General features: G+C 52.3%; 1 protein-coding gene across 1 annotated transcript in view; it reads left to right on the forward strand.

Moving 5' to 3' along the window:
• LOC149469243 (uncharacterized) overlaps window positions 1-12,057 on the forward strand; it is a 110,243-nt gene that overhangs the window by 12,542 nt on the left and 85,644 nt on the right. Inside the window, exon 3 of the mRNA XM_089669520.1 lies at window positions 1,173-1,326. Within this exon, the coding sequence (XP_089525646.1) occupies window positions 1,173-1,326 (154 nt within the window). The remainder of the gene's footprint in view (window positions 1-1,172; window positions 1,327-12,057) is intronic.

Consider the following 12,057-nt stretch of genomic DNA (forward strand, 5'->3'; position numbering starts at 1 on the left):
AGAAATACATGCATAATGTCCCTTTCTGGCTTGGGGTTTAGCAGCATGGACATGACATGCGGCTGAGACTATCTCTCTCCCCACTTCCTCCTTCTGGGGTTGCAAAGTCAACAACCCAGGGACAGGAAGTGCATCCATAATATATTTACAGGCATTTAGAACCATTTACAAATTCAGACAGTAGAGGACAGCAGAGCCCTACACGAGCATTCAGGAAGCTACAGAATCACTTGCTGAATGCCAGAAAGCGAGCACTTAGTCCAGTGGTCTCCATGGGCCCTTTGCTTGCTTGTATGCGGCCCTCGGGGCACTGTTCTTCCCACTGATATGAAGCCATATTCCTTTCACTGACAACAACAATAAATTACCATTCCTCCTACAGACATCAACTGTCGAATACCATTCCTCACACTGACACCAATGATAGGGCATTATTCCTCCCACTGACATGAATGATGGGTCACTAGTCCTCCCACTGATATCAATGATGGGGCACTATTCCTCCAACTGATATCAATGATGGGGCACTATTTCTCCCACTGACACCAACAATGAGGCACTATTCCTCCCACTGACACCAATGAGGGGGCACTATTCCCACTGACACCAATGAGGGGTACTACTCCCCCCACTGACAGAGATGACGGGGCATTGGTCCTCCTACTGACCACAGGCACTATGTAATTGTTTTATTTGCATGGATCACAAAGCCTGAGACATTGTCTACTCCCACTGACACCGGGAGTTTTCTACTCCCACTGGCCACAGTCAGGCCCCCCTACGGACTTAGAGATAGTAAACCAGCCCTTTGGTAAGAGTGTTTGGGGATCCGTGGCTTAGTCGCACTCTGAGAAGCAATTCAGCACAGATTGATTTTCAGGACATTGGCTTGCGTGAACTAAAAATATATCTTTCCAGCACTCCTACACAGCTACTAGATCAACGGCTTTAATGGCAGTAATATTTGAACGAGTATGATGAGCTCATCGGTTTATCTGTATTTACATAAAAAGGTCAGAGCAAGACTAAAACAGATATACTAAATGTGGCCTTTTATTTGCTAAATTCAGATGTAAGCTCTATATCCTTACTTGCTTTTCATTGACATCCTTTATAATCAGTGTTAATGTGTTTTATAAGATTCCATATTATTCTTCTCTGTTTGCTTGTAGATATTCTGAAGAAAGGTGGCAATGCAGCTGATGCAGCGGTGGCGGTAGCTGCTGCCCTCAATGTCACTGAACCCACAAGCACTGGTATTGGTGGTGACTGCTTCTGTCTGTTTTACAAAGCAGAAAACAAAAAGGTCTATGGCCTTAATGGAAGGTAGTGCTATTTCAGTTGTCTCTGTACTTTCTGTCCTGTGTTCTACAAATGTAAAGTAAAACACCACTTATTCCAGTCTGACAGTACCGCAAAAGGAACAACCTTCAAAAAACAAGAACATTTCATATACAGTCTTACATGGGAGCTTCTGATTGTACCCAGTGGTGTATTTAGGTTTTGTGATGCCCTAGGACGCCCCCCACGGAGAGAGCCTGCCATTGACCAACAACGGCCACCTCCCACCTAAGAGAATCTTCCACTAACATTCCCTACCCCCCCCCCCCCAGCTCACCTTCACAGCTCCGGACATCCCTGGGAATGAGCGTTGGGATCTCTGTACACCATCAAGCAGCCCGCAGCCTCTCTCGGATCCCACCTGGTCCCCATGTTGCATGTATCCCTTCTTCCGTCCCTTCTTCCAGGGGTGGTGCTGCCCCCCTGAAAAATGCTGCCCTAGGCAAATGCCTTGTTTGCCTTGTGGTAAATACACCCCTGATTGTACCTCTAAATTTTGTTTCTTTGGTCTGACAAACACAAGCATTTGGATGAATTCATGGGTTCACACATCACTTATGCTATTCCTTTGCTAGAAATACATGTTACTGGCATACAGGACACTACAGCAAATATCCTTTTGTTAGGCTGTGACCCTCTCCCGTTCAGGCTGAGATCTGGATCTTATTAAAGTGTTACTAAATCCACAACAGTAAAATCAGTCTGTATATGCAGTAAAGCATGCTTGTTATACTCACTATGGAACCTAAGGGGTTAATCCTCTGCATTGTGTAAAAAGGCCGTTTGATCCTGACTTCTCTGTTCCTCCTCTTATGCAAATGTCCTCACTGATAAGACAGACTGAACCCGTAGCCCTTGTGCACATGCTCAGCTTAGTGTATATTGCTAGAGAAGTTTTTTTTTTATTCTTGGGAGAATGCATGTGATCAGTACTGGGCCAATCAGCACTGTCCAGACAGAGGACAGGGGTTTTGCATCCTCCTAGAGCAGAAAGAAAACTCATCCTACAAGCTTTAACCAGTGCTCAGCTGAAGTCACAAGACTGCTCTAACTTCTGATGAAAAAAGGTATTTAGCAGTTTATATTTACTAAAATAATTGCATTTCCATGTTCTGTGTACTGTGGGAGACCAGGAATACTGAATGCAGGGTCCTGAGTTTAGTAACACTTTAAGTCCTGGTTCACACATGTGTGTTTTTGAATGCGTTTTTAGTTGGCGGATTGGCATGACAACCTAAATAAAATTTGTTCCTATGGAGGGCGTTCACATATATGCAGTGTGCTTTTGAAAAAAGGTCGTGTGCACGTTTGTTGCTGTGTGATCCAAATTTGAAATCTGTAAACGTCAATGGGAAGCGCATGTGAAACGTATAGTATTTAATCAGAATACAATGCGTTTTTTAGTATATGAGGTTTTGTTGCCTCCCCTGGCCACCCACATTCCTAACATTACTGCCTGACCGGATTTTACACATGCGGGCAGCACAGTGGCTAAATGGTTAGCACTTCTGCCTGGCAGTGCTAGGGTCATTGGTTTGAATCCCAGCCACAGCACCACCTGCCTGGAGTTTGCATGTTCTCCCTGTGCCTGCATGGGTTTCCTCCCGGGTACTCCGGTTTCCTCCCACACTCCAAAGACATGCTGGTAGGTTAATTGGCTCCTGTATAAATTGGCCCTAGTATGTGTATGTATGAATGTAAGTTAGGGACCTTAGATTGTACACCCCTTGAGGGTTAGGGACTAATGTGAATGTACAATATATATGTAAAGCGCTGCGTAAATTGACGGCGCTATATAAGTACCTGAAATAAATAAATAATGCCAGAGCCACAATGTTTTGCTTCGTGGCCATGCCATTTCTAACGCAAGCTGCAGAGTTTTCCAGACAGCTCAATGGCTTGTCATACCCACAGCTCAATGGCTTGTCATACCCACCCATTGAGACCTGCAAGATGTCAGGTGTTGGGAGGCCGCAGTAGTGCCTCCTAAATGCCCATGTACTGCTACTATTTTGCCCTCTAAATAGCAATCCATTGTGGATCGATTTTTTTTTTTTTTTTTTTTTTTTTTTTTAGGGCAATACGCTTATCACATCTGAAAAAAACCTATTAAAGTATGTAAATCACTGAAAATAATGTGCAACAAGTGCTAGAAATGTGCTATTATTAACTGACTGACCTATACAGATAAAAGCAAGACATAAAGTATACAATCCATATAAGAAATTGTGATCAGTTCATAAGCTATAAAGCGCATGTGTCGAAACTAAGGTGCTACACTGCAGATGTCCCTTTTGGAGTGCTTCATACTACTGATACAAGCTCTCGTTTCTTGGATTTTAAGGGTATAAAGTCATCCGAGTGTTGATTAATGTACGTGTAGCGCTACTCTTTTGGGGGCCGCTCTGTTTCGGGGTCCCCCTAAGCGTCACACAGCCAGGCAACACACATTTTACACATGTGCATCTGCAGTAAGTGAACGGTCAATGAGCTTGGTTTTTGTTATTTTATTAGGGGAATATAACTTGGATGAGGTAATAGGGATTATGGGATGCCCAACTTGACTGAATCAATGCATGGGGACAATGTCCTTCCTATTTAGAGAAATATATCCTGGACTGTTCTTCTTGAATGTGGTCAGTCTTTATGGATCAGTAGCAAAAGCTCCTTACGGGCTAGGGACTCTCAGCACCTCTGAAAGTTAGCACAGCTTGTTGTAAACTACACACAGAGATGTCTCCTCTCCCCTGTATAATTGCTCCCAGCTCCATAGCCTACAGATACTATCAGTCCTCCTGGCTGCTCTGAAGATCCTTTGAAAGCTTACCACATGTTGCAGTCTCTTTGTCGCCTCACTCTGTCCTCTTTGCTCCCAGGCAATCATACTGTTCATGCTGTGATGCTGAATGGATCCTCCTGAGCCGAGCCTGGAGGCCAAGACCCCCCTAAACCTTGGGGACCCCTCTCTGGCCACATGCAGATTTAGGTCTCCACTCCTCTCCCCACTGGCTTTTGGAAGCTTCCATGGTCCACCAGAAACAGGTGGAGGCAATAGATTCCCAACCTGCTTAGTCACCCAGCCTGACCTGCAGTAATCCGTCTTAATTACAGGCTCACACAGTTACCGTGAGTAATAACATAATACATTTACCTACACTAACAGTAGCACACTAGAGGGTGCTCCACACGTTGTTTTCACTTTTCATGCTTTTTTTATTTTTTCTGCATTTTGCAATTTGTTGGTTGTGAGTAGAGATGAGCGAAGTATTCAAAAATTCGATTCGACTGATTCGGCGAATTCGTGGAAAAATTTCGATTCGAGTCGAATATATTCGCTGCGAATTTAACTTATAAAAGGGTGTTTCTAGGCTTCAGAGAGCCTTTATATTAGTGCAGAACACTGTACCTTTAATTTAAATGCCCTTGGAGTCTGCTGGGGAAGAGAAATAATACTGACAGTCAGTATGACATGCAGATGAGTGCCGTCGATCTTAGAATCACCGCACACTTCACTCATTTGGGCAGTCACGGGGCCAAAACCAGAGTGTGGAGCCACAGTGTGGCGGTGGAGGCAGCAGCAATGGGAGGCCATACAGCACCCTATGACAAAAATGGAAACCACCAGCAGTGTGAGGAGACCTGAAAGTGGCACATGGCAGAGTGTGGCGATGGAGACAGCAGCAATGGGAGGCCGTACAGGGACCCATGACACACTCTGGACCTGGCAGCAGCATGAGGAGGCGGTACAGGGGCCCATGACAGATTACGGGCCTGGCAGCAGCATGAGGAGTTGGTACGGGGGCCAATGGCAGATTACGGGCCTGGCAGCAGCAATGGGAGGCCGTACAGGGACCCATGACACACTCTGGACCTGGCAGCAGCATGAGGAGGCGGTACAGGGGCGCATGACAGATTACGAGCCTGGCAGCAGCAACTTGGACAGGAGGACGTTCAGCTTCTGCACCGTCGGGTGCGTGCTCGCAAACTGTTGTCTCTTGGAAACGGATTCCAAGAAAGACTGCTGACGGAATCCGTGAAGAGGAGTAGCAGGAGAAGGAGCATCTGAACGAGCGGAATATGCCAACAAGCGACAACAGGGGCCCATGACAGATTACGGGCCTGGCAGCAGCATGAGGAGTCGGTACGGGGCCCATGGCAGATTACGGGCCTGGCAGCAGCAATGGGAGGCCCGTAATCTGCCAGCACCCTATGACAAAAAATGGAACACACCAGCAGTGTGTGAGGAGACCTGAAAGTGGCAAATGGCAGAGTGTGGCGATGGAGACAGCAGCAATGGGAGGCCGTACAGGGACCCATGAGAGACTCTGGACCTGGCAGCAGCATGAGGAGGCGGTACAGGGGCCCATGGCAGATAAGGGGCCTGGCAGCAGCTATGGGAGGCCCGTAATCTGCCAGCACCCTATGACAAAAAATGGAACACACCAGCAGTGTGAGGAGACCTGAAAGTGGCACATGGCAGAGTGTGGCGATGGAGACAGCAGCAATGGGAGGCCATACAGGGACCCATGAGAGACTGTGGACCTGACAGCAGCATGAGGAGGCGGTACTGGGGCCCATGGCAGATTACGGGCCTGGCAGCAGCAATGGGAGGCCCGTAATCTGCCAGCACCCTATGACAAAAAATGGAACACACCAGCAGTGTGTGAGGAGACCTGAAAGTGGCACATGGCAGAGTGTGGCGATGGAGACAGCAGCAATGGGAGGCCGTACAGGGACCCATGAGACACTGTGGACCTGGCAGCAGCATGAGGAGGCGGTACAGGGGCCCATGGCAGATTAGGGGCCTGGCAGCAGCTATGGGAGGCCCGTAATCTGCCAGCACCCTATGACAAAAAATGGAACACGCCAGCAGTGTGAGGAGACCTGAAAGTGGCACATGGCAGAGTGTGGCGATGGAGACAGCAGCAATGGGAGGCCGTACAGGGACCCATGAGAGACTGTGGACCTGGCAGCAGCATAAGGAGGCGGTACTGGGGCCCATGGCAGATTACGGGCCTGGCAGCAGCAATGGGAGGCCCGTAATCTGCCAGCACCCTATGACAAAAAATGGAACACACCAGCAGTGTGTGAGGAGACCTGAAAGTGGCACATGGCAGAGTGTGGCGATGGAGACAGCAGCAATGGGAGGCGGTTCAGGGACCCATGAGACACTGTGGACCTGGCAGCAGCATGAGGAGGCGGTACAGGGGCCCATGGCAGATTAAGGCCTGGCAGCAGCAATGGGAGGCCCGTAATCTGCCAGCACCCTATGACAAAATGGAACCCTGGGCTGGGACAGGCAGAACCGCCGTATCTTTATCACGGTTTTCCCAGGCCACCGAATGGCGACGCTGCATATGCTGACGCAACGCTGTAGTCCCAACATGGGCCCCCTGGCCACGCTTGACTTTCTGGCCACATAGTCGACATGCGGCTACGTTTACTTCCTCGGGCCGCTTGACTAAAAATTGCCACACCGCCGAGTAGGAAACTTTGCCCCCGCTACTCCTCACTGGCTGACTGCTACTTCCTCCGTGCACACCGGCACCACTACTGGCCGAGGTGGTAGGCTGCAGTGGAGCTGGTGCTCTACTCCGTGGCCGTTTGCCTCCACTGACACTGCTGCGACCCTGCTGCCTCCTGGCAGCAGCAATGGGAGGCCGTACAGGGACCCATGACACACTCTGGACCTGGCAGCAGCATGAAGAGGCGGTACAGGGGCCCATGGCAGATTAGGGGCCTGGCAGCAGCAATGGGAGGCCCGTAATCTGCCAGCACCCTATGACAAAAAATGGAACACACCAGCAGTGTGAGGAGACCTGAAAGTGGCACATGGCAGAGTGTGGCGATGGAGACAGCAGCAATGGGAGGCCGTACAGGGACCCATGAGAGACTCTGGACCTGGCAGCAGCATGAGGAGGCGGTACAGGGGCCCATGGCAGATTAGGGGCCTGGCAGCAGCTATGGGAGGCCCGTAATCTGCCAGCACCCTATGACAAAAAATGGAACACACCAGCAGTGTGTGAGGAGACCTGAAAGTGGCACATGGCAGAGTGTGGCGATGGAGACAGCAGCAATGGGAGGCCGTACAGGGACCCATGAGAGACTCTGGACCTGGCAGCAGCATGAGGAGGCGGTACAGGGGCCCATGGCAGATTAGGGGCCTGGCAGCAGCTATGGGAGGCCCGTAATCTGCCAGCACCCTATGACAAAAAATGGAACACACCAGCAGTGTGTGAGGAGACCTGAAAGTGGCACATGGCAGAGTGTCGCGATGGAGACAGCAGCAATGGGAGACCGTACAGGGACCCATGAGACACTGTGGACCTGGCAGCAGCATGAGGAGGCGGTACAGTGGCCCATGGCAGATTAGGGGCCTGGCAGCAGCAATGGGAGGCCCGTAATCTGCCAGCACCCTATGACAAAAAATGGAACACACCAGCAGTGTGAGGAGACCTGAAAGTGGCACATGGCATGAGACACTGTGGACCTGGCAGCAGCATGAGGAGGCGGTACAGGGGCCCATGGCAGATTAGGGGCCTGGCAGCAGCTATGGGAGGCCTGTAATCTGCCAGCACCCTATGACAAAAAATGGAACACACCAGCAGTGTGAGGAGACCTGAAAGTGGCACATGGCAGAGTGTGGCGATGGAGACAGCAGCAATGGGAGGCCGTACAGGGACCCATGAGACACTGTGGACCTGGCAGCAGCATGAGGAGGCGGTACAGGGGCCCATGGCAGATTAGGGGCCTGGCAGCAGCAATGGGAGGCCCGTAATCTGCCAGCACCCTATGACAAAAAATGGAACACACCAGCAGTGTGTGAGGAGACCTGAAAGTGGCACATGGCAGAGTGTGGCGATGGAGACAGCAGCAATGGGAGGCCGTACAGGGACCCATGAGAGACTCTGGACCTGGCAGCAGCATGAGGAGGTGGTATAGGGGCCCATGGCAGATTAGGGGCCTGGCAGCAGCTATGGGAGGCCCGTAATCTGCCAGCACCCTATGACAAAAAATGGAACACACCAGCAGTGTGAGGAGACCTGAAAGTGGCACATGGCATGAGACACTGTGGACCTGGCAGCAGCATGAGGAGGCGGTACAGGGGCCCATGGCAGATTAGGGGCCTGGCAGCAGCTATGGGAGGCCTGTAATCTGCCAGCACCCTATGACAAAAAATGGAACACACCAGCAGTGTGAGGAGACCTGAAAGTGGCACATGGCAGAGTGTGGCGATGGAGACAGCAGCAATGGGAGGCCGTACAGGGACCCATGAGACACTGTGGACCTGGCAGCAGCATGAGGAGGCGGTACAGGGGCCCATGGCAGATTAGGGGCCTGGCAGCAGCAATGGGAGGCCCGTAATCTGCCAGCACCCTATGACAAAAAATGGAACACACCAGCAGTGTGTGAGGAGACCTGAAAGTGGCACATGGCAGAGTGTGGCGATGGAGACAGCAGCAATGGGAGGCCGTACAGGGACCCATGAGAGACTCTGGACCTGGCAGCAGCATGAGGAGGTGGTATAGGGGCCCATGGCAGATTAGGGGCCTGGCAGCAGCTATGGGAGGCCCGTAATCTGCCAGCACCCTATGACAAAAAATGGAACACACCAGCAGTGTGAGGAGACCTGAAAGTGGCACATGGCAGAGTGTGGCGATGGAGACAGCAGCAATGGGAGGCCGTACAGGGACCCATGAGACACTGTGGACCTGGCAGCAGCATGAGGAGGCGGTACAGGGGCCCATGGCAGATTAGGGGCCTGGCAGCAGCAATGGGAGGCCCGTAATCTGCCAGCACCCTATGACAAAAAATGGAACACACCAGCAGTGTGTGAGGAGACCTGAAAGTGGCACATGGCAGAGTGTGGCGATGGAGACAGCAGCAATGGGAGGCCGTACAGGGACCCATGAGAGACTCTGGACCTGGCAGCAGCATGAGGAGGCGGTACAGGGGCCCATGGCAGATTAGGGGCCTGGCAGCAGCAATGGGAGGCCCGTAATCTGCCAGCACCCTATGACAAAAAATGGAACACACCAGCAGTGTGTGAGGAGACCTGAAAGTGGCACATGGCAGAGTGTGGCGATGGAGACAGCAGCAATGGGAGGCCGTACAGGGACCCATGAGAGACTCTGGACCTGGCAGCAGCATAAGGAGGTGGTATAGGGGCCCATGGCAGATTAGGGGCCTGGCAGCAGCTATGGGAGGCCCGTAATCTGCCAGCACCCTATGACAAAAAATGGAACACACCAGCAGTGTGAGGAGACCTGAAAGTGGCACATGGCATGAGACACTGTGGACCTGGCAGCAGCATGAGGAGGCGGTACAGGGGCCCATGGCAGATTAGGGGCCTGGCAGCAGCTATGGGAGGCCCGTAATCTGCCAGCACCCTATGACAAAAAATGGAACACACCAGCAGTGTGAGGAGACCTGAAAGTGGCACATGGCAGAGTGTGGCGATGGAGACAGCAGCAATGGGAGGCCGTACAGGGACCCATGAGAGACTCTGGACCTGGCAGCAGCATGAGGAGGCGGTACAGGGGCCCATGGCAGATTAGGGGCCTGGCAGCAGCAATGGGAGGCCCGTAATCTGCCAGCACCCTATGACAAAAAATGGAACACACCAGCAGTGTGTGAGGAGACCTGAAAGTGGCACATGGCAGAGTGTGGCGATGGAGACAGCAGCAATGGGAGGCCGTACAGGGACCCATGAGAGACTCTGGACCTGGCAGCAGCATGAGGAGGTGGTATAGGGGCCCATGGCAGATTAGGGGCCTGGCAGCAGCTATGGGAGGCCCGTAATCTGCCAGCACCCTATGACAAAAAATGGAACACACCAGCAGTGTGAGGAGACCTGAAAGTGGCACATGGCATGAGACACTGTGGACCTGGCAGCAGCATGAGGAGGCGGTACAGGGGCCCATGGCAGATTAGGGGCCTGGCAGCAGCTATGGGAGGCCCGTAATCTGCCAGCACCCTATGACAAAAAATGTAACACACCAGCAGTGTGAGGAGACCTGAAAGTGGCACATGGCAGAGTGTGGCGATGGAGACAGCAGCAATGGGAGGCCGTACAGGGACCCATGAGACACTGTGGGCCTGGCAGCAGCATGAGGAGGCGGTACAGGGGCCCATGGCAGATTAGGGGCCTGGCAGCAGCAATGGGAGGCCCGTAATCTGCCAGCACCCTATGACAAAAAATGGAACACACCAGCAGTGTGTGAGGAGACCTGAAAGTGGCACATGGCAGAGTGTGGCGATGGAGACAGCAGCAATGGGAGGCCGTACAGGGACCCATGAGAGACTCTGGACCTAGCAGCAGCATGAGGAGGCGGTACAGGGGCCCATGGCAGATTAGGGGCCTGGCAGCAGCAATGGGAGGCCCGTAATCTGCCAGCACCCTATGACAAAAAATGGAACACACCAGCAGTGTGTGAGGAGACCTGAAAGTGGCACATGGCAGAGTGTGGCGATGGAGACAGCAGCAATGGGAGGCCGTACAGGGACCCATGAGAGACTCTGGACCTGGCAGCAGCATGAGGAGGTGGTATAGGGGCCCATGGCAGATTAGGGGCCTGGCAGCAGCTATGGGAGGCCCGTAATCTGCCAGCACCCTATGACAAAAAATGGAACACACCAGCAGTGTGAGGAGACCTGAAAGTGGCACATGGCATGAGACACTGTGGACCTGGCAGCAGCATGAGGAGGCGGTACAGGGGCCCATGGCAGATTAGGGGCCTGGCAGCAGCTATGGGAGGCCCATAATCTGCCAGCACCCTATGACAAAAAATTGAACACACCAGCAGTGTGAGGAGACCTGAAAGTGGCACATGGCAGGGGCATGATTCATGGCGGATTTAGTCAGTTGTGTCAGGAACTGGTGGTTTGAAATCCAGACTAATCCACGCCTGATTCATTTTCACAAACGTGAGTCTCTCCACACTTTGGGTGGACAGTCGTGTCCTCCGCGGAGTTACAATACCTCCTGCCGCACTAAACACGCGCTCCGATGCCACGCTACTGGCCGGGCATGACAGCCTTTCAAGGGCAAATTCAGCTAGTTGGGGCCAAAGGTCAAGTTTCGTTGCCCAGTAGTCAAGGGGATTGTCTACCTCGGTTGGCAGGGTGCTGTCCAAGTAGGCCCAAGCCTGTTGTTTGAGGTCCTGCTCCAGGTCCACCTGATGCTGCTGCTGCTGCGGCTGGTTAGTAGTTTCCTCACTGCGCTGGTGAAGAAAGCTACTCATCATCGACTGCAGACTGAGGCAGCTGCTGCTGGTGGAGCTGCCACTGCTCCTACCACCCCACCCCTCCTTTGCTGCCATGGCAGCGGAACGCGAGTGCACAGGGCCCACAGTGTCTGAGGATGGACGTTGGCGCACAAAGGCAGAGACCAACTGACTACATAGGTGGTTTTTATAGTACGTTATTTTGGCCTCCCTCTCAGCAGGTGTGAAAAAGGCCACCATTTTTGAACGGTAGCGAGGGTCCAACAAGGTGGACAGCCAAAAGTCATCCCTCTGTCTGATGGTTATTATTCGGCTGTCGCTACGCAAGCAACCGAGCATGCTATGGGCCATTTGTGCCAAGGAATGCGAGGGACTCCCTGCCTCCATCTCCACAGCATACTGCCACGGTGCGTTTGGGTCCTCTGTCTCCTCCTCCTCCTCCTCTACCAGATGCTCCTGCTCCTCCACTCCTGTCCGCTGAGTGGAAAAA

Source organism: Staurois parvus, unplaced genomic scaffold (genome assembly GCF_062004578.1).
Source record: "Staurois parvus isolate SC_StPar_1 unplaced genomic scaffold, SC_StPar_1.0 ptg000078l, whole genome shotgun sequence".
NCBI lineage: Eukaryota > Metazoa > Chordata > Amphibia > Anura > Ranidae > Staurois > Staurois parvus.